The sequence below is a fragment of the Trifolium pratense genome, linkage group LG6, assembly GCF_020283565.1.
Source record: "Trifolium pratense cultivar HEN17-A07 linkage group LG6, ARS_RC_1.1, whole genome shotgun sequence".
NCBI lineage: Eukaryota > Viridiplantae > Streptophyta > Magnoliopsida > Fabales > Fabaceae > Trifolium > Trifolium pratense.
Genome location: NC_060064.1, coordinates 28,628,554 through 28,650,989, shown reverse-complemented (window position 1 = coordinate 28,650,989; position 22,436 = coordinate 28,628,554). Strand labels below are relative to the sequence as shown.

At 32.9% G+C, this 22,436-nt stretch overlaps 1 protein-coding gene and 1 pseudogene across 3 annotated transcripts; both read left to right on the top strand.

The window, feature by feature from the left end:
• The first annotated feature begins 263 nt into the window (after positions 1-263).
• On the top strand, positions 264-8,018 carry LOC123889936. 3 transcript variants are annotated; one of them, XM_045939460.1, is made up of 11 exons: positions 264-570; positions 2,076-2,191; positions 2,297-2,466; positions 4,992-5,054; positions 5,179-5,198; positions 5,281-5,325; positions 5,911-5,947; positions 6,933-7,091; positions 7,192-7,280; positions 7,501-7,639; positions 7,742-8,018. In XM_045939460.1, exons 2-10 carry the CDS (start codon positions 2,113-2,115, stop codon positions 7,631-7,633), a joined length of 795 nt encoding a protein of 264 aa, XP_045795416.1. In that variant the 5' UTR covers positions 264-570; positions 2,076-2,112; the 3' UTR covers positions 7,634-7,639; positions 7,742-8,018. The 3 variants fall into 3 exon arrangements, with proteins under 3 accessions (XP_045795416.1, XP_045795415.1, XP_045795414.1); XM_045939459.1 differs by lacking the exon at positions 5,911-5,947 and having other exon boundaries at positions 6,956-7,091; XM_045939458.1 differs by lacking the exons at positions 264-570; positions 5,911-5,947 and having other exon boundaries at positions 2,011-2,191; positions 6,956-7,091.
• Positions 8,019-11,393: 3,375 nt separating this feature from the next.
• LOC123892057 lies at positions 11,394-21,465 on the top strand (annotated as a pseudogene).
• The last annotated feature ends 971 nt before the right edge of the window (positions 21,466-22,436 follow it).

Genomic DNA, 22,436 nt, shown 5'->3' with positions numbered 1-22,436 from the left:
AACAAGAATCACAATTCAATCCCTCGCAACTGCGGTCGGGAGGGGGCTGAAACCACATGATGCCAAGACATATGATAAATTAATAATTTCCTATTTTTTGAAGGGTGGTCATGGCTAAAAATACCAAGACTATTTTAATAATTTTCGTATTTTTTGAAGAGATCGTGAGTTTTAAACTCGGAATTTTTCATTTATTCATTTAAATGATGAATTTATAGTTACTTGAAAAAGAAAAAAAATAAATAAATAAACATCATTCTTGTCCTTGTGGTTGCCAACTTGCTCTATGTTCTGCGAGTAAAGTTGTCAAAATTATTTGAATAAAGTCCAAAAAGAAGAAATTAAATAAAAATTTAAAGTTTAATTGCAACAATAGAGAAAGTATGCTTCTGCTATATATATTTCAGTACAACAGAGCAAGTATTTCCTTAATTGGAAACAAAGCTATCTTCAAAATTAGAAGCTCATTGAGAACAGATCCATCATCCATGTGCCCTAGATGTCATCTGGACAAGTTGGAGGTTTTGACTACTTCTCTACATGCGAATGAGGAAAACTGATGTCTTGTTTGTAAGTAGTTTACTTCTTCACCAAACCCTTCAAAATGTTGATATTTATGTTGTCATTCTTTTCAATAAAAGAAACTTTGCTTTCGTCATTGGGTACTTTTTTTTATTGAGAAAAATCTAGTGTGATAGGTTTATGTCCCAATCTAAATCTAATGGAAATTTTTTTAAGAACAAATAGTATTTATAAATATATCGAAGTATATTAAAGTGTTCAATCTGATACATAAGTCATGAGACTCTCCTATTTATTGGATTAGTTTTTTGGGTTGAGCTCGCTTTATGTAAGTCCTAACAATTAGTATTTTCATTGAGAGTTGTGCCACGAAAAAGGCTACCTATAGGCTGAATTAAGGTGTTCCACCGAATACTGATAGGTGAGTGAGGCCATCGAAAAGGAAAGAGTTACCATTGGGTTAGTGCCGATAGAGTGAAAGTCGTCGTGATGAACGTTGGTTCTTAAAGAGCGCGTTAATGTTAGGAGTCTCACATTGAGTATATCAAAGTACTCGATGCAATACTTAAACCATGAGTCTCTTTCATCTATTAGATGAGACTTTTTGATTGAATTCTTTGCATATGCCTAACAATGACTCTCAAATTTTAAATCTGTCTATTTACCAATAGACCAGATGTTTGGAGATGATTTTTTACGACTTACATAGGCACAAACCCAAATACAGTAATATTTTATTTAGGTGCACATACGCTAATCCAATAATTTAAAACAAAAATAATATAATAACATCGATCAACATAATTTTATTTTTGTGAGTGTGAGTAACAACTCATATTTATTATATGTGCTTATCAATGAATTTTCCTTTTTGCCATCGGATACTTAATTTTTTTATTTATTGTTTTGGTACAACAATCGGTCTATTTTTACCAATAAACTATTTTTTTTTGGCTTTGGCCTTTGTACAAAAAAACTATTTTTTTTGCCAATGCGTACTTTATTTAATTTAATAATAATGGTGGCGTATGGAGCAATCCGGGAACAATATATATAGTTTAAAAATTAACGTGTCTATTTTTCTTTATCTAAATATTATTTTAATGTAAGAACAAATAGTTTATTTTAATCTTACATCAAATTATATTATTTTAATCAAATTAGTGCTATTTGGAATAAAATATGTTATTTTAATAAAATATGTTATTTGTAAATATAAATTAATGGTTGTTTTCATTTTTAGGATGCCTCTAGTAAAAAATTGTGGATAACTAATAAAATAGTTTATAGCGAGAGAATTTATAGTTTTTAGTAAAATTAACTGCTGAACTATTTTATAAATATGAAAGGACATAAAAAAAATATATTTAATTAATATTTAATTTTTTAACCGAGATAGCAGCGATAAAATTGAAATAAAAAATAATAAGCAATAAGCTTTAAACTAATTAAATTAACTTATCAAAATAAATTATAAGCCAGTAAAAATAAGCTAAAAACTTATGAGAGAGAAAAAGTTTTATCAAATGAGTATTTTTTATCGTATAAATAAGCTGAAGTTTGCTCAAGAAGCGGTAGAAACGACCAGTTATGGCGGGAACGGGAAACGATCCACAGAAACAACTTCTAAGCATCATTCGCAATTTCGCCACCGAGAAATCTCAAGGAGGTACGGTTATGGTTTGATCCTTCAGAATTTATTTCTCACATTTTTTCATAGATTCAATTTTCATTTCAAACAATGTTTCTGATTCCTTTCCTTTGAATTGCGAAGAACGAAGAGTAGTTACTCTGAGAAAGCAATTCGAAACACTTAAATCAGAATTAAGTGATGCTAATGAGGAACTTGAAAAATCCAAACGCTGCAAAGAACTTGTTGAACAGGAACTTAAAGGCTTTGAACTTCATTTGTTTTTGAGTGAAGCTTCAGTTCAAACCCTAGAGGTTAGTTAATTCAATTGTTAGTTACAATTTTCTAGGTCTTGTTTGGATAAATAACTTAATTAAGTGTTCTAATTGCTTATTTATATGTTGATTACATATGTTGTAGTGCATTATGAGTTAATTATTAGTAGTATCTAAGTTAAGAATAATGGTGATTAGCTAGTATCTTCCATTAGTTAGTTAGAGTTTATATTAGTTTGTTAGAGTTTGTTATTAGGTGGTTAGTTAGTTAACACCTAAATTGCTCTATATAAGAGCCACCATTGTACTATTTTCATCATCTTTTATCAAATATGAATCCTTATGATTTTTACTATCTTGAAGACTTTCTAAAGTTTTCTCCATTTTCTCCAAACCATGGAAATCTTAACATGGTATCATCGCCTCGGTTTCGATCACCGAGAATCCGTCCCGCTTCCGCCATTGTACCGGTACCGGAGAATTCCTCCATTGCTTATCACAAAGAAATTTACACTGTACTTTTTGATCCACCTTCATTTCTAATGGTTCACTCCATTTTTTGTCACTTGTGGAAGAAATCGAAGATGGAGAAGAAATTCTTGCCACTTCCACCACTTCGAAAATCACCGCAAGAATCTTCTATTCATGTTCAAGAACTTTTGAGTGATTCAATTATAGAGGCAGAGGGAGAGAATTCATCATCATCTACCTCTGTTCTTGAATCAGTTACAACAAACAATCACTGCATTTCAACTGCAGCTTCCTCTGTTCTTGGATCAGCTACAGTAGACGGAAATTTCAATATCACTTTTGGTAATTTTCATTCTGAAATTATTCCGATCAAACCTCTTAAATCAGTTAAACCAAGGATCGAAGGATGCATAATCAAGATCGGGGAGATATCTTGTTTCTGGAACAAATTCACAATGGAAGAACATCATGATTACGCATCATCGTTTTCGTTTCCAACTTCAGAGCTCAAAGACGAATTAACGAATTTTCCAAATGTGAGTAACTCATCTGTAACTATTAATCTTGAATCTGAATTCGTAGCTTTTGAATCAGTCAATAAATCGAATGATTTCATCACAAATTTGGACTTCGTTTCGATACAAATGTGTTACTTCATTCACTGCATCAACAACGCTGTTCTCGCCGTCCAAACTGTTTTTGATCCCGACGGAAGAGGTAATTCGATTTCGCCGTTCGCCGCTTTCAAAATTTGTGGTGACGTTCGATTGTGGTGGATACCTTGGGACAGAGGGAAGAAACCGTTCGATATCGGCAGAAATCTTCTGTCAATAATCACATAGAAACAGAATAAATAAAAAAAAAAAAAATTGCTTAAAATCCAGCAATTTAAGCTTCACATTCAATGTTCACGCGTATGAAGACGGATTAAGCTCTACTTCTCTCATGGTGAGAATCAACCGTTTTCACGATGAATCAATTTCTGGAAGCTTATTTCAATTTCTGGAAGCTTTTTTTCATTGGATTTGGGATCTTACTTTTGGAAAAGCTGGTTTTGCAAAAGTGCGTTTTGAATAAGCTCTTTTGGTTCAGAAGCACGTTTGCATATTTTGAAGAAAAGAATCGCGTTTGAAGGAAGATCTTGAAACGATATCACAGAGTTGCGTTTTGTGGATGGGTGAAGAAGAAGCTCAGAATGTGAAAGAGCTTGAAACGACACAAGGAAGTTGCGTTGAAGTTCTGAATGTGAAGTGCATTGTTTTGCCTCATTGGGCCTGGGCCTATCTCATCTTTCCTTATCAGCTTTTATGTTTTTGGTTGCTACTTTACCCCCATTTTCTCCATTAGTTACTATAGTATATAGTTAATCATTTGTATTTTCATTGTAATTCAAACTCAAATTGGAAAATTTTCCAATGTTGAGTTTGAGGGAGGATGTTAAGAATAATGGTGATTAGCTAGTATCTTCCATTAGTTAGTTAGAGTTTATATTAGTTTGTTAGAGTTTGTTATTAGGTGGTTAGTTAGTTAACACCTAAATTGCTCTATATAAGAGCCACCATTGTACTATTTTCATCATCTTTTATCAAATATGAATCCTTATGATTTTTACTATCTTGAAGACTTTCTAAAGTTTTCTCCATTTTCTCCAAACCATGGAAATCTTAACAATTACATATGTTGTAGTGCATTATGAGTTAATTATTAGTAGTATCTAAGTTGAATCAGATGCTAATTTTTGTAAGCTAAATCTATATTTTGTTTTAGTCTATTTTAGGTTAATTATTATTAGCTTCCGAGTTGAGGTCGAGCCTAATTTTTCGAAACTAAATCTACATTTTGTTGTGGTGAATCATAAGTTAATTATTGAGGTTGACGCTAACTTTTCTGATGCTAAATCTACATTATGTTGTAGAGCCTTACAAGTTAATTATTAATAGCGTTAGATTTGAGGCCGATGCTAATTTTTTGAGGCTAAATCTACATTTTGTTGTAGTGCATTACAACTTTACAAGTTCCTATTTTCATTTTGTCGTAATGGTTTGTTGCTTTAAGTATCAATCTGTTGAACTTGAAAAGGTGATCAATTGCAGGCAAGGGTATCTCTAATTCAGAATGATATGTCTGTTGTGGAATCTGATCTGGAAACTCTCAAGGTGAATATTCATTCACAGACACAAAATTCCTCTTTTCCTTTGAAATTTCAATTCCTATGCTATTTAAGTTACAAATGTCTTATTCAATCATGTATCTTCTGTTATTGTGCTTTCATGTTCAAAGAATGAAGAAGCGACTTTACGGTAATGACTTGCGTGTCTCCTGTGCCATTCATTTTGGAAACAAGTCTAGCATGTTTGTTAAGACTTTTTTCCGTTTTTACAGTGATCTATTCATCCGCAACATGCTTGACCTGAATGCCAAAATAAGGTTCGTCTCGTTGATGAAAAAAATATGCATACTCTTCCTAATCATTGTTCAGCACATAAATGAAATAGCAGTTATTGCTTTATTGAAAGTCAAACTATATTATAGCTATAGTGTATACAAGGCTTTTATTTGTGCTTCATGTTTGTCACTGTTCTTTTTATTACATTCTGAAATCTGAATCCATGTTGCTGATTTTTGGTGGGGTTTGAGCATATTTATTTAAATTTTCAGAACTACTAATTTTCAAATTAGATTGTATTGTGATTCTGTGTTTATGTTAGTAACATTCTACTAGCTTTTCTTTTGATTAGGCCGTATATGTTCACTTTTATGGGACAAGTTGTTTGAGGTTGTTATGACGTGTAAAAATCCTCCGACTATTGCATATCTGTTAAAATTTGGCTATATGAAAAACTTTGCCATACGTGAGGCATTCTTGAAAATCCGCAATCTTATCTGATGACTCTCATTCATTATCTTGCACCTAGTCTCTTATTTAATATTCAATACATCGGCTTTAAACTGTACCATTATAACATCAGCTTTCAGAACCTTACAAAATTTACTGATCCTCATTTAATACAGGAAATTTCAGGAGAGTATTGTTAGTTGTGACATTGATGCAGTAGAATATGCAGCTTATGGAGGTTCTGTCATTCTTTCCACTGTTATAGATGATGATTTTCTTCCTATGCTTAATGTTAATAAAATTAAGAGGTCTTGAGAAGAAAAGAACTAGAGGAAACTTGTGTTACATGAGGAGATTACTTTTTACTTCTTTTTTTCAATCCTTCTGACAAAGTGCATTGTAATCCATAGTGATGCCTTTGCACTTCCAGTTTCGGATTAAAAAATGCTGCATTTACTTTGGTTGGCCAAGATTATGCAGTATATATTTTCTGATTCTGATTTTATTGACCTTAACAAATATTAAAAATTAAATAACATCCAAGTTTTATGTCGATCTTTTGATGCATGTTTGTTAGCACCACAATACTATGAACCAAACTCAGAAGTACACAGAAAGGAACCAAGTTAATGTGTCAGAATATCTCTTTTGACTCACATCTGATCTTTAGCAATTGCAGTGTTTTATAGGATTGTTAATCATTCCTTGTGACATTTGAAACTGTCAACTGAACTCAAATACAAACAATAGAATTGTACAGTTGTTTCGTAAAATCTTGACCTTTTATCATGGTATTGGTATCCCTTGGTATGACATCTGAACCCATGTAGATCTCTATTAGCCCGAATTAGCGATGAACCCTAGTTGGAAAGAAAAAGAACATATATGAGCTCCTAGATGTATGTTTAGAGTGTAAGATCTCCCTCCAAAATCTAATCTTGAGCTACACATGACATCCTTTATCTTTTATCCATAACCCTCTTTATAGTCTATCTATATAATATTCTGTTAAGTTCTAATCAATAATCACTAGTTCTATTATCTACTTCATATCTGTATATTTTCTATTAATAACTCATATTGGATTTTTACTATTTTCCTAAGGTCGTAATTTTCTTGATTTCTAGATTCCTGATATTAGATATTGTAAATCATGATTATTTATTCATTAATGCTGAGGTTCCTTCAAGCTGTTCAGTTCTCATACAGTATTAATTGCAGATCCAGCACCAGTAACTATGGAGAAAATGATGCTGATGCTGCTCTAGGGGCTCTTGAAAGTAGGCTTTCGGAGATACTATCTCAAACAACTAAAGAGGATGATGAATTCCAAGCTCAACAGGAAATTTATAAGAATGTAAGTTCAAATTGGAAATGCTATAAAGTCAAGGTTCTTTATTTATCATATATTAATTTCTATATAAACTCTTTCTCTTGGTGGGGAGAACCTGCCGCAGGTCCAGCGTGAATTGAGTGATTGTGAAAGAAAGGTGTCTCTAATGAATATGATAGTCATAGAAACAAAAGAATTGCAAGATCTCACCATATATCCTTTTAAGTCTTAAAACAAACACAAAAAGAAGAAATAAAATTAATTTTTTAAGTTTAATTGCAATAGAGAAAGTATGTTTCTGCTCTATAACCCAACTCAAACATATTTCAGTACAACTTACATTTGTTTTTTAAGATCCTATTATTTGCCAAAGTAGATAAAATATTTAATTTATTAGCATCATCAGAGCAACTATTTCCTTAACTGGAAACAAGCTGTCTTCTAAATTAGAAGCAACATACAGTTCACTTGGTGAGGAGCTTCAGAACAGATCCATATGCCCTAGATGTCATCTGGACAATTTGGAGGCTTTAACTGCTTCTTTACAGGCAAATGAGGAAAACTGATATCTTGTAAGTAGTTTACTTCTTGACCAAACACTTAAAAATGTTGATATCAATGTTCTGTAGTGAGGGATACTGAACTTTGTTCATGCTGTGTGGTTTAAATTGAAGAAACCTTCCAACATTTGATGCTAAAGACAAATACATACCTATCTCGTATACAAATAGAAAACGGATTGGGAACACCAGATACTGATTGCTATCTCTTGTATTTGTTTCTCGGTAGATTGCTTTCACTGTTGACCAATATAATCTGTAAAATTTGCTTTTTCCATATAGTAATATTTTCTGAGTTGGATATGACTTTCCAATCTAAATTGCATATTGATTCTCAACAATGATAATATATTTTGGAAATTTGGGAAGTGAATTATGCCCTATTTTTTTATCATCCTTCTCTAGTTGACATGCCATATCATCATTTTAATTTAGTGCATGGTAATTATTTTTTCTGCACTTTGTAGCCTTTTACATTCTTTGTTGACAGCAACATTAATGTCGATCTGATTAGGATTTCTTTATAATTTTGTTTCTTGGATTAACACAACAATTATTAAACGACTTTGAAGCACTAATATGTCGAAGTGGCTTCCGAAATCGTATCTGAAACATATCCGAATCATATCTGATACGTACCAAACGGATAAGGAGCGATGTTGGGTTGATATTGTGCAATGCTATGCAACAATTCCTCAGTTTGTGATGAAAGTAATAGTAATTCAGAAACAGGGTAATGACCACAAAACTTGCGTTCCCTCCAAAAATTGTGAAGTTGCTCTACTTTCCAAACCATAATTCTGCCAAATCTGTGGCTAACGATAAAGAACAACAAGTATTTATCCTTCTTTTCTTTGAAAGGAAAATGTTAGTAATTAGTTGTTACTTGTTAGAAATATTAGTAAGGTGGTCGAATTGTCAATCTCTTATCTCTAACATTTGTGCTCCTCCTTCTGAACCACCTTATTGCTCTTCACGCTATTCCATGGGAGTTTTACGGTTCTAACCCAAATCTGCTTGGAGTCAACCAGGTTATCTACAATTTGGGGATGCATACTCGCATTATTCGAGAATTCTACGTTACCCTCTTCCGATCCTTGAACACTTATACTTATTATTTGTGAGGTATTGTACCTGTGGTGTTCACAGTTCGGTTTAGTAAGGATTCATAAACTCAGATTATACTCCCTCACCTCGTGAATTTTTTCTTCAACAATTTTATTCAAAATGCACATTTATTCAAAAAATTAATGATAACAAAATAGCAAATGAGCAACATTGATAAAAGAGTTTCAAATCCAGAAAAGCAAATCAAATTCAAACAATAGTAGTTCAATTTGTCAAATAAAGTATTCCATTATCTGGAGGTTTCAATAGGATACAACCATTGCAATTTCAATACGAAATTACAACTATGTCATGCTGACCAACAGAAATACATTTAGAATTCGTCTCTCTTATCTTATCAAAGGTAGAGAGCCTCGTCTTTCTTTTCTTCCACCTAAGGCTCTTTCCCAAAAAATCTCACTATGGAGCATAAAGCAAACAAATCTTCTACATACATGCACGAGGGGGATAATTTATTCAATACTATTTCTTTAAAATCTAAAAGGATATATAAGTTTTATTTTTGACTAAAAAATGAATCATTCAAATTAGGAGAGTACATCGATTACAAACACAAATTTAGCGGCGCTAAAAATAAAGAGGATAACTGCGATCGGAAGGGGGGCCAGAACTGACCAAATTCAGCGCCAATCACCATTAAACCAACTAACGATTGATTACTACTAATTTATATTGTTAACATACAAAATATACACATTAAATTTACCAACCACATTTCTTAATATAGGTGAAAAATGTAAGAAATGTTAGTGATTTGATTTTGCCAAACAAAACAAAACCTTAAAACATTACACAATTAATCAGAAATAGTAAGAATGCAAATAATTACTCCAAACCTATGGAAAAACATAAATTAAAAAAATTACTGCAATCCAACTACAAATCACATACGGTATATCATCATATAAGTAATATGAGCTTCATTAGCAAATAAGAACAAATTAGCCACTTGGTTTACTTCCAACTTGCTTCCAAAGGCAAGATGAGAGCTCCACCAGCATGTAAGAAGAAGTTGATAGCCACCACTTGGGTTCACATGCAACTTAACCTTTTAATTTTCCGGCTATGCTACTAGGGATGAAAATAATAGCCACCACTTTTAATTTTTTTTTCTATTAACTGAACAAGAGACGAAAATAATGAAGAAATTTGTGCATATATAGGCTCATTCTAAACTTAGTAAAATTTCTATAAGGCAAAATTACACTACATGTTATTTTTTTTTTGTAACAATTTGATTTTTTATTTTTTTTGTAACACTTTGATCCTTTATTTTTATTTTGTGACACTGTGGTCATTTATTATTTTTTATTTGTAACATTTAGGTCTTTTATTTTTTATAAATAAATAAAATAAGGACTATAGTATTACAAATAAAAAAGATAAAGGACCAAAATATTATAAATAAAAGATAAAGATCAAAATGTAAAAAAATAAAATAAAAGACCAAAATATTAAAAAATAAAAAATAAAAGACCTTCAATATAATTCAAATGCCAACTACCATATTAATTATTTGTAGGATATGATTCCTATTCATATTAATGATGCCAACTAACATCAAAGCTACCATATAACTAAACACCATGTGCCCTAGATGTCATCTAAATTAGAAGATGTCTTCAAAATTAGAAGCAACATACAGTTCACTTGGTGTCTTCAAAATTGCAGCGGTCTTCAGAACAGATCCATGTGGCCTAAATGTCATCTGGAGAATTTGGAGGCTTTAAGTGCTTGAATGAGGAAAACTGGTGTCTTGTAAGTAGTTTACTTCTTCACCAAACCCTTAAAAATGTTGATATTTATGTTCTGTAGTCAACTTTGTTCATTCTGTAGTTTACTTCTTCACCAAACCCTTAAAAATGTTGATATCAATGTTCTGTAGTGATAATCAACTTCTTCACCAAACCCTTTAAATTGAAGAAACCTTCCATTTGAGGAAACCATAGAGCAGTAGAAAAAAACGAACATAAACTCAGAAAAGGGCCTCTAAGCATAACCTTCTTCTCAATCTCGATTCTCAACCACATTTTCAAACAAACTATCAACCATGAGTACATGACGACTCCTCATATGTTGTTCTGTTACCTTACCTTACCATTTCCAAGTGTAAGAGTCTCTTGAAAATCTCTATCTAGAGTACCAGCAGCAGCAGTTTTCACTCAAGGCATTCCATTGTGAAGAGTTTTAAGGCCTGGACCGTCATTTCTAGCTGCACATGAGACAAAAACACCTTTTTCTATAGCTGCAAATGTTGCTGGCAAGTGGATCTTCATACAAATGTACAAAAGCTGTAACACCAAATGATAATGAAAGAACATCAACACCGTCCAATATTGCGGCGTCAATTGCAGCTATTGCATCAGATGAAAATGATCCCTAATCTTTCCATAGAGCCTTATACGTCGTGACATGCGAATTTGAAGCAATTCCTGAAGTTGTTCAAGCTACATAACCAAAGAGAGATGCAGAATCAACTCTGCTTCTAACCGTTGTTGATGAAGTGTGGGTTCCATGACCTTGTGTGTCACGTGTGGAGTTCAAATCTAAGGTTATATTTTGATTCTTTGCTAATAATCCTTTGTTGTAGAATTTAGCTCCAATGAGTTTCTTGTTGCAAAGTGATGCATTGAAATGAATGCTATCTTCACACTGTCCTTTCCATTTTGAAGGAATTTTAGATATTTTGTTATCTTTGAAGCTCCGACTCTCTGGCCAAATTCCCGAGTCAACCAAATCAATAATCACACCTTCACCAAATTTTGAATCATGCCAAGCACCTATGTTGGGTTTGAGACCAAGGAATTTAGGTGAATATGTTGTGTCTAGTTTTATAGGTAAATCTTTTATGGATGAAATGTATCTAGTGAATTTTTCAGAGCTTCATGTTCTTTTGGTGATAGGTTAACACTAAAACCATTGATGAGTTTAATTTCTCCCAAATTAATTTACACCTACACACATGTTATCAATGGTGTAGATTAACTTAGAAAAATTAAGCTCATCAATGATTTTAGTGCTAATCTATCCACAAAAGAACTTGAAGCTCTAAAAAATTCACCAGAATACATTTCATCCATAAAATATTTACATATGAAATTAGACACAACATATTCACCTCAATTCCTTGGTCTCAATCCCAACATAGGTGCTTAACATGATTCAAAGTTTGGTAATGATATAATTATTGGTTTGGCTGACACGAGAATTTGGCTAGAGAGTCGGAGCTTCAAAAATAATAAAATGTCCAAAATTCCTTCAAAATAGAAAGGACAATGTGAAAATAGCATTCATTTCAATTCATCACTTTGTAACAAGAAACTCATTGGAACTAAATTCTTCAACAAATGATTACTAGCAAAAAATTCAAATATAACTTTAGGTTTGAACTCCACACGTGACACACAAGATCATGAAATCCACACTTCATCAACAACAACCGGAAGCAGAGCTGGTTCTGCATCTTACTTTGGTTATGGGAAGATGATAAAGATGGCTTATATTCTATGAAAGTTGGTTACAAACTTATTTTGCTGGAATTCAGGCCAGTATTTCAACCGGATCCTACTGTGAATTGGTCTGCCGTTTGGCAGATTAGTGCTACTCCAAAAGCAAGACACGATCTTTGATACACTTGTAAGGAATGCATTCCAATGTCTGTCCAGTTATTACAATGGCGAGCTGATTGCTCTCCGAGGTAATGCAGAATAGGAAGATAATTTGCACTCTTTTTTCACATGTTCCGGGAGCTGAGCAGTCGCGGGTTTGGCAGCTGTAGTATATAATCAACTGCATAATTTCAATTCTATCTCTTGTTTGCTGTCGGATGTATGCAGTAAGGAGGAAAGGAACATGGTTGCGCGAGTTTCTATGCACTTGTGGTATCTTTAGCAAAATAGAAATGATAAAATATGGAATGACCACACTCTTACTGCTGTACAGATCGGGTAGCAGTCTCTAGGTGCGTGGCAGTCGTGGTTCGAGGCTCAACAGATGCATATACAGAGAAGTAATGAGCTGCTGGTTCAGCCGCAGTTGTGTTGGGAAAGACCAATGGTATGATGGCTCAAATGTAAAGTCGATTCCGATTTTTACTTGAACGAGAATACTGCAACAGCAGCCTGTTGATCTGCGACAATGAGGGCCAGTTTATTCTTGCACAAACATCTTGGAAGCCTGCTAAACTTTCTGTTATTGAAGGATAAGGTATGACTCACCTTGAAGATATCAAACTAGCAGCTAGGGCTGGATACAAGTCGAGTCAAACCCGCTTGAGCTTGACTCGGCTCGATAAGAATCACTTTAGCTCGAGTTTGACTCGCTGAAAGTTATTGGACAACTCAGTTCAACTCGTTAAGTTTATTGGTTTATAATTCAAACTAGAAATTGTATACCATTCATTTGTTGTAACCTTCACACCTATATCAATACGGTTCAGTTAGTTTGCTCGATTCGAATCAAATGAACTCATATGATTCAAACTAAACTCATATTAAGAATAGCTCATAAACCTTTTAATTGGCTTCAATATTATATGTCAGTGATTTACAGTTCCAATATTACACCCTCATTTTTGTCAAAGTTCATTTCGATTTAGTTTACTGTTCGTGTTTTCATCTTCGATCCCGGAAGAAATCGCCGCGGACTCAATTCTCAGTTTTTTGCGTATATGTTCTGAGTGTGGGGCTGGGGAAATATAATGCTCACAATATATTTGTTAGTAGTTGTCTATGAAGATAGGTCTCAACGATTCTTGCTTTGCTTAGATGGAAGAATGGTACATAATAAGACATAGCCTTATTACTCCATTGGATTTTTATGTCATAGTTTGTTTTTTTCTGTTATTAGCACTGTTGGCCTACTTCTAGATTCACAAATAAGGAATTGTAAGTTACTTTGTTATGTTGTGATTGCTTCTATTGTTGTTACAACTGTGGAAGATATTTTTGAGTTTGGATAGCATTGTTACTTCTCTCTTGGATCAGTTTGGCTTTCATCTAGTAACAGTATCCACTACTTGTTAAAGTTGTGGTCCAGAATGATATTTTTTGTTCCATATATGAAGGGTGATTCACTAAGTTAGATGAATATGTTCCTTAGATTAATTAAAGTTACATTAATGAAAGTTACATTAGATCAAGCCCTTATATTTCCTCTGTTCGCTATTTAATTTCTCATTCTTGCCGACTTTTCTTTCTTAAATTTGCCTTCAATTTGCATCAATTTTTATTAACATATAATGAGTGCATATTAATCCTAAACCACTGAATTCTATTTCATTTGGCAAAAATATTGAAATTGGTAGGTTGGAATGTTGAATGTCGTGACTGAGGTTCAAACCTCTACCCATCTACTTCAATAGTTTGTCATTTCATCTATCTATAAAAAAAAAAAATTAAATTATTGTTGCAGCAAGTGTGCTTCCGCAATACAAATAAAAAGATGAAATCGAGGTTAACAGAATCAATTATATTATTCAAATATGACAAATCATTTATTACACTAATAATAAAATTAGCATAATTGTTTCTACCAAAAAATAAAATTAGCATAATTGTTGTCCTTGTGGTTCCCAACTAACAGTTCTGCGAGGAATTGAGTCAACAGATTGAAAAAAGTCCTACTTGTTCTATTAGCCACTTAAAATCTTGTGCTAAGTCCTGTTTGGGATCAAATGCAGTGAAATTAGCCTTTTTAAGATCCCAAGAAGCATGACATATCAAAACATTGTTGACGGGAACAAGAATGACATGTTCTTTTAGTGTTGCTAGCCTACTAGTACAAATTTTCCCCTATCTCCACAATCAAAGTACACAGGTTTTGCATCACTCACTAGGCATTAGAAGGAGATTTTTTTTTTTACAATAGGCTGGAGATCGAATCCAGAACCTATAACATACTACTCAAGATGATTTTAGATGGAGAAAAGAAGGAGCAAGATGCTAAAAATTATAAAAAATGGAGAAATTGAAATCAAATCAAGATGATGTTAAGTTGATAAGGATATTGATAAGAATTCTAATCGAAATAAAAAAAAAAAAAATTAAGTTTCCATATTGCTTAGATTCATTCAATGCACAAAATATATAGTCTTGGAAGAGTGTTGAAAATAATATAAACTAGTTATCGAACCCGTGCCAAGCACGGATAAAAATGCGTTCGTAGATTTATTAACATATAAATAACATATTTTACTTTAAATTGAAAAATTAAAATTTTAATTATTAGTGGAAGATAATTAATGATAACAACATAAATATTTACATTTACTCAAAAAAACAACATAAATATTTACAATATTATATAATTTAATAATTAAAATGACATTATGTGATAAAAACTAACGGTAAAATTTAAAGTCAATTTGTAGAAAAATAAACATCTCACAATATTGATTTTTTTTTTCAACATATAATTAAGTTAGCATAAATTAAATTTTAAAAAATTATTTTACTTAAATTACTAATATTTGGGTTAGCTTTTTATCGAGGACTGTTGCCGTTAATAACAAATCATCAAAGTATATTTTTTGACATTCATCACCAACTTATTGTGCACTAAAGTAGTATGTTCCTTCGTCTATTAGCTCATTTTATATCTATGCCAATCGCGTTAAATAAAAATTGAAACTCCTTATAATTTCTCAGTCGTATTTCCTCTCTCTCAATCACAACTACTTCTCTCTTAGTCGCTCTTAGTCGTATTTCCTCTCTCTTCGGAATTCACTCTCATCTGATATCTCATCTCACTCTTCAATTTCACACGTATGTTCATTATGTATAGTGTCATATATTTTCCAAGGAAAAATTCCTATAGTTTGTATTTTTATTTTTTTTATCAAATTAAAATTGTATCATAGTTGTTGTTTCTATTATTCTCCCCTAAAAGAAATATAAAGTTGATGGAAAATAATTTCTCTATGGGATACATAGAAGAGGCTTTGAGGTGAATACAGGGCCGGTCCCGAGTATTTAGAGTCCTGTTTGAAAATTAAAAATGAATCTTTAATAAAAATATATTTTTTTAAAAAAAAAAATTCATTTTCTATTTAAATTGTAAATAACATAAAAAAATAGTCATCGTAATAAATAACATCTAAAAACGATATATTTTTATCAACAACATTAAAATACATTTTCAATCTAATATCATTATCAACTTTACATTTCCTTCCGGAAAAAAAAACTTTCTTGTAATGTTGGAAAAAATGCAACACTAATTTGTAGCTTATTGCTTATTATACTTAATTATTATATGCATCTGACAATCTTCCTTTCATAAAAAATATAGAAACAATTGCTTTGCTACAAAAATAATTTTTAGAGTAAATTTATGATTTTTAGTTAACAAAAATGATGACTATATAATTGCTTACTATATACATATATACAACACTTAAGAAACAATTCCGTTTGTAAGTATTAATGTGAGGAATAATGCAAAAAAAGAAAAACGAAAAATCATATAAAGCATTTAATTCATGTATGGCCAAATCAACATGGAAGAAGAATGACTTAGAGACTGATACGTGTACAATAGTCTTTGAAAAAAAAACTCTCAACTAATATATTAATAGATAAAAAATTTGGTATTTTTTGGTAAATACACTTTCATACACATACACATAAGTTTAATATTAAACAATGGACCACATGCTTAAAATACACAAAACGTGTTACAGTATAGTGTGTTTAAGGGGCAAACAATTATTTTCTCTTTAATGTGTTTATGTATGTGTGTGCGCGAGCACGTGCGTGCGTGCGTTTGTCAAAATAAAAAGTTGTATAAATACAAAGGGTCAGGATCAAATGACACCAACAAGTTTGACAATAAATGTTACACTTCTCAATAACATTTTAACAGATATAAATTTTACAAAATCCACCGTTGAATTGAAAGTTTATATCATATAGATCATTTGTGTAAAACTTCAGACAAATCCAAAATCATTTGATATGTTATTGAGATACATCAAAATTAACGATTTATTTATTTTTTTAAATACCGTTAATCTTTATGTGTTGTACGCGTGCCACGCGCCCATAGTATTGTGCCCCGCACTTGCAGAGGCGAAGCCAAGATTGACTCCTCATGTGCGCGCGCCGCGCCTATCACCCTGCGTCCCGCGCCCAAAAATCTCATTTCTTCCATGTTAATTTACACACCTACAAACATGTCATCGATGATTTCAGTGTTAATCTTTCACCAAAAAAACATGAAGCTCCGAAAATTTCATTAGGATACATTTCATATGTAAAAGATTTACAGATAAAATTAAATACAACATATTCACCTCAATTCCTTGGCCTCAAACCTAACATAGGTGCATGGCATGATTCAAAATTTGGCGAACGCATGATTATTGGTTTGGTTGACTCGGGAATTTGGCCAGAGAGTTGGAACTTCAAAGATAACAAAATGTCTAAAATTCCTTCAAAATGGAAAGAACGGTGTGAATATAGTATTCATTTCAATGCATCACTTTGTAACAAGAAACTCATTGGAGCTAAATTCTTCAACAAAGGATTATTAGCAAAGCATCCTAATACAACCTTAGGTTTGTACTCCACATGTGACACACTAGGTCACGTAACCACTTCGTCAACAGTAGCTGGAAGCAGAGTTGGTTCTGCATCTTACTTTGGTTATGCAGCTGGAACAACTTCAGGAGTTGCTCTGAATTCTCATGTCGCAATGTATAAGGCTCTATGGAAACAAACTATTTTTTCATCTAATGTAATAGCTATAATTGATGCTGCAATATCAGACGGTGTTGATGTTCTTTCATTATCATTTGGTTGTACTGAATTTGTACCTTTGTATGAATATCCACTAGCCATAGCAACATTTGCAGCAATGAAAAAAAAGATGTTTTTGTCTCGTGTACATCTGGAAATGGCGCTCCTAGCCTTGAAACTCTTCACAATAGAATGCCTTGGGTGATAACTGTTGCCGATGGTACTATGGAATGAGATTTTCAAGGGACTCTTGCACTTGGAAATGCTAACAAAATCATAGAATTGTCTCTAAAATAAGGGGTACCAAAATTATTTTCTCCTTAGTGTGTGCGTGCGTGCGCATGTGCGCTAAAATAATTTTTTTATAACTAATATTAATAAGCAATTTTTTATTAGAGCTATTTTGATTTCAAATGTCTGAAACACATTCTATTTATCGAATTCTTACACAACCTTTAACCATAATAGTTTGGCAGCCATCTTTCTTGATCCAATAACTGGGGAAATCGTCAAGCCTACATCAAGAGTTATTACAACTCTAAGAACTCTTCAAAAGTAAGCATGTCTTTTAGGAAAACAAGTTTTGGTCTTAAAATAGCACCTAGTATTGATTCGTACAGTTCAAGAGGTCCATCCTATAGTTGTCCATTTGTGTTGAAACCTGATATTACTGCGCCTGGTATTTCGATCTTGGCAGCATGGCCTACAAATGTTCCAATGTTAGACATTTTGTTATCTTTGAAGTAGAGTTGGTTCTGCATCTTACTTTGGTTATGCAGCTGGAACAACTTCAGGGGTTGCTCTGAATTCTCATGTCGCAATGTATAAGGCTCTATGGAAACAAACTGTTTTTTCATCTAATGTAATAGCTGCAATTGATGCTGCAATATCAGACGGTGTTAATGTTCTTTCATTATCATTTGGTTGTACTGAATTTGTACATTTGTATGAATATCCACTAGCCATAGCAACATTTGTAGCAATGAAAAAAAGGGGTTTTTGTCTCGTGTGCAGCCGGAAATGGCGGTCCTAGCCTTGAAACTCTTCACAATGGAATGTCTTGGGTGATAAATGTTGCCGCTGGTACTATGGATAGAGATTTTCAAGGGACTCTTGCACTTGGAAATCCTTACAAAATCATAGAATTGTCTCTAAAATAAGTGGTACAAAAATTATTTTCTCCTTAGTGTGTGCGTGCGCATGTGCGCTAAAATAATTTTTTTATAAGTAATATTAATAAGCAATTTTTTATTAGAGCAATTTTATTTCAAATGTCTCAAACACATTCTATTTATCGAATTCTTACACAACCTTTAACCATAATAGTTTGGCAGCCATCTTTCTTGATCCAATAACTGGGGAAATCGTCAAAGCCTACATCAAGAGTTATTACAACTCTAAGAACTCTTCAAAAGTAAGCATGTCTTTTAGGAAAACAAGTTTTGGTCTTAAAATAGCACCTAGTATTGATTCGTACAGTTCAAGAGGTCCATCCTATAGCTGTCCATTTGTGTTGAAACCTGATATTACTGCGCCTGGTATTTCGATCATGGCAGCATGACCTACAAATGTTCCAATGTTAGACATTTTGTTATCTTTGAAGCAGAGTTGGTTCTGCATCTTACTTTGGTTATGCAGCTGGAACAACTTCAGGAGTTGCTCCGAATTCTCATGTCGCAATGTATAAGGCTCTATCGAAACAAACTGTTTTTTCATGTAATGTAATAGCTGCAATTGATGCTGCAATATCAGACGGTGTTGATGTTCTTTCATTATCATTTGGTTGTACTGAATTTGTACCTTTGTATGAATATCCACTAGCCATAGCAACATTTGCAGCAATGAAAAAAAGGTGTTTTTGTCTCGTGTGCAGCTGGAAATGGTCCTAGCCTTGAAACTCTTCACAATGGAATGCCTTGGGTGATAACTGTTGCCGCTGGTACTATGGATAGAGATTTTCAAGGGACTCTTGCACTTGGAAATGCTAACAAAATCATAGATTTGTCTCTAAAATAAAGGGTACCAAAATTATTTTCTCCTTAGTGTGTGCGTGTGTGCGCATGTGCGCTAAAATAATTTTTTTATAAGTAATATTAATACGCAATTTTTTATTAGAGCTATTTTGATTTCAAATGTCTCAAACACATTCTATTTATCGAATTCTTACACAACCTTTAACCATAATAGTTTGACAACCATCTTTCTTGATCCAATAACTAGGGAAATCGTCAAAGCCTACATCAAGAGTTATTACAACTCTAAGAACTCTTCAAAAGTAAGCATGTCTTTTAGGAAAACAAGTTTTTGTCTTAAAATAGCACCTAATATTGATTCGTACAGTTCAAGAGGTTCATCCTATAGTTGTCCATTTGTGTTGAAACCTGATATTACTGCGTCTGGTATTTCGATCTTGGCAGCATGGCCTACAAATGTTCCAATGTTGAAATTTGATCAATCACATAAATATTTTAGCGATTACAATTTAAACAGTGGAACATCTATGGCATATCCTCGTGTTGCTGGTGTCGCAGCGCTTGTGAAAGGCGCACACCATAATTGGAGCCCTGCGGCTATTTGGTCAGCAATAATGACAACATCAACCATATTGGATAATGCAAAGGAAGACATCAAAGACATTGGAACAGGCAGCATAGCCACACCTTTTGCATTGGAAATGACGGTCTTGGCCTTGAAACTCTTCAGAATGGAATGCCTTGGTTGACAACGGTTGCCGCTGGTACTATGGATAGAGAATTTCAAGGGACTCTTGCACTTGAAAATGGTAACGTAAAATTATAGGTTGTCTCTAAAATAAGGGGGTACCAAAATTGTTTTCTCCTTAGTGTGTGCGTGCGTGCGTATGTGCGCAAAAATAATGTTTTTATAAGTAATATTAATAAGTAACTTTTTATTGGAGCTATTTTGATTTCAAATGTCTCAGACACATTCTATTCATCAGATGCTTACACAACCTTTCACCAGAATAGTTTAGCAGCCATCTTTCTTGATCCAATAAATGGGGAAATCATCATAGCATACATCAAACGTTATTACAACTCTAAGAACTCTTCAAAAGCAAGCATGTCTTTTAGGAAAACAAGTTTTGGTCTTAAAACAGTATCTAGTGTTGATTCTTACAGTTCAAGAGGTCCATACTATAGCTGTCCATTTGTGTTGAAACCTGATATTACTGCGCCTGGTACTTCGATCTTGGCGGCATGGCCTACAAATGTTCTAGTGTTGAAATTTGATCAGTCGCATAAATATTTTGCGATTACAATTTAAACAGTGGAACATCTATGGCATGTCCTCATGTTGCTGGTGTCGCACAACGCTTGTGAAAGGCGCACATCATAGTTGGAGCCCTGCGGCTACTTGGTTGGCAATAATGACAACATCAGCTATTTTGGATAATACAAAAGAACACATCAAAGACATTGGAACAGGCGGCAAAGCCACACCTTTTGCATTGGGAACTGATCATGTTAATCCTAATAGAGCACTTCACCTAGGTCTTGTTTATGATGTTGGTGTACAAAATTATGTTAATCTTCTATGCGTGCAATCAACTTCACACAAAAAAACATCAATGCCATTACAAGATCGTCTTCCAATGATTGCTCTAAACCTTCATTGGATCTTAACTACCTTTATTTTATTGCTTTTTTCAATGGTGAAAATTCTACTTCAAAGACAATGCAAGAATTTTATAGAGCAGTTACCAATGTTGGTGTTGGACAAGCAACTTATGTTGCTAGCATTACTCCAATTAAAGGGTTTTGTGTCACTGTTATCCCAAACAAGTTGGTGTTCAATGAGAAAAATGAGAAGCTAAGCTACAAGTTGAGGATTGAAGTTGCAACAACTACAACATTAAAGAAAGTGGATTTTGGATATCTAACTTGGATGGATGTGAAGAAGCATGTTGTTAGGAGTTCAATTGTGGTCACAACCCTCAAATTGAAATCCTAGATTTATATATTGTGATGATGTAGGAGATGTTATTATCATAGGTTTCAAGTGAAAAAAATGTAATTTAACTAAAGAAGTATTTGATAAATGATTGAAGTTTGCATTGCAAGAATGAAAAATTTAAAGACATGAGAGATTTGAAAGTTGTGCAGAAGAAGCGATTGCATAGGGCTCCAAATTTAAAGGGTGCATCAAAATTATTTTCTCCATTGTGTGCATGCTAACATGCGTGCGTGCGTGCACGCGTTTGTTGAAATAAAAATTATATAAGTAATATAAATAATTTTTAGACTACTATTAGGCTCAATTAAAAAAAAGCTAGCCTTTGATGATATGGGGTACTTTTTTGTTATATTAGATTCAATGAGGTTTGAACCTAGAATGCATAACAAAAATTGACTTGATTTTTTCATATATTTATATAATTGATATCTCCTAAATTGTTTTATCATAATAAAAGAATCTCTTAAAATACTTTGAAATCTTAATTCAATACAACCCTTATATATTGTTATGATGTTTGGATAGTAAAAAAAATTATACATAAACTAAGGAAAGATTTGATAAATAATATTCATTTTTCATTTGACTAAAGTTATCAACAAATATAAATATGACAAATAATTTATTACACCATTATATAGAATTAACATCATTATTGTTCTTGTGGTTTCCAACTAGCCCATCTGTGAGGAAATTCGTCAATAATTTGAACAAGTTGTTCTGGTTTTATGACCCATGTAATTGCCTGATTAAATAATAAGTCTTTTTTGGGATCAAGTGCAATGATAGTAGCCTTTAAAGATTTCCAAGAAGCATTACATGTTAAAACCTTGCCAAAGGGAACAACAGTGACATGTTCTTGGTCTGATGGTAATACAAATGTTTCTATTCCACAATCAAAGTACACATCTGAAGGCATTGCACTAACGAAGCTAATTTCAATTCCTTGAACTTCATCATGCTTGGCA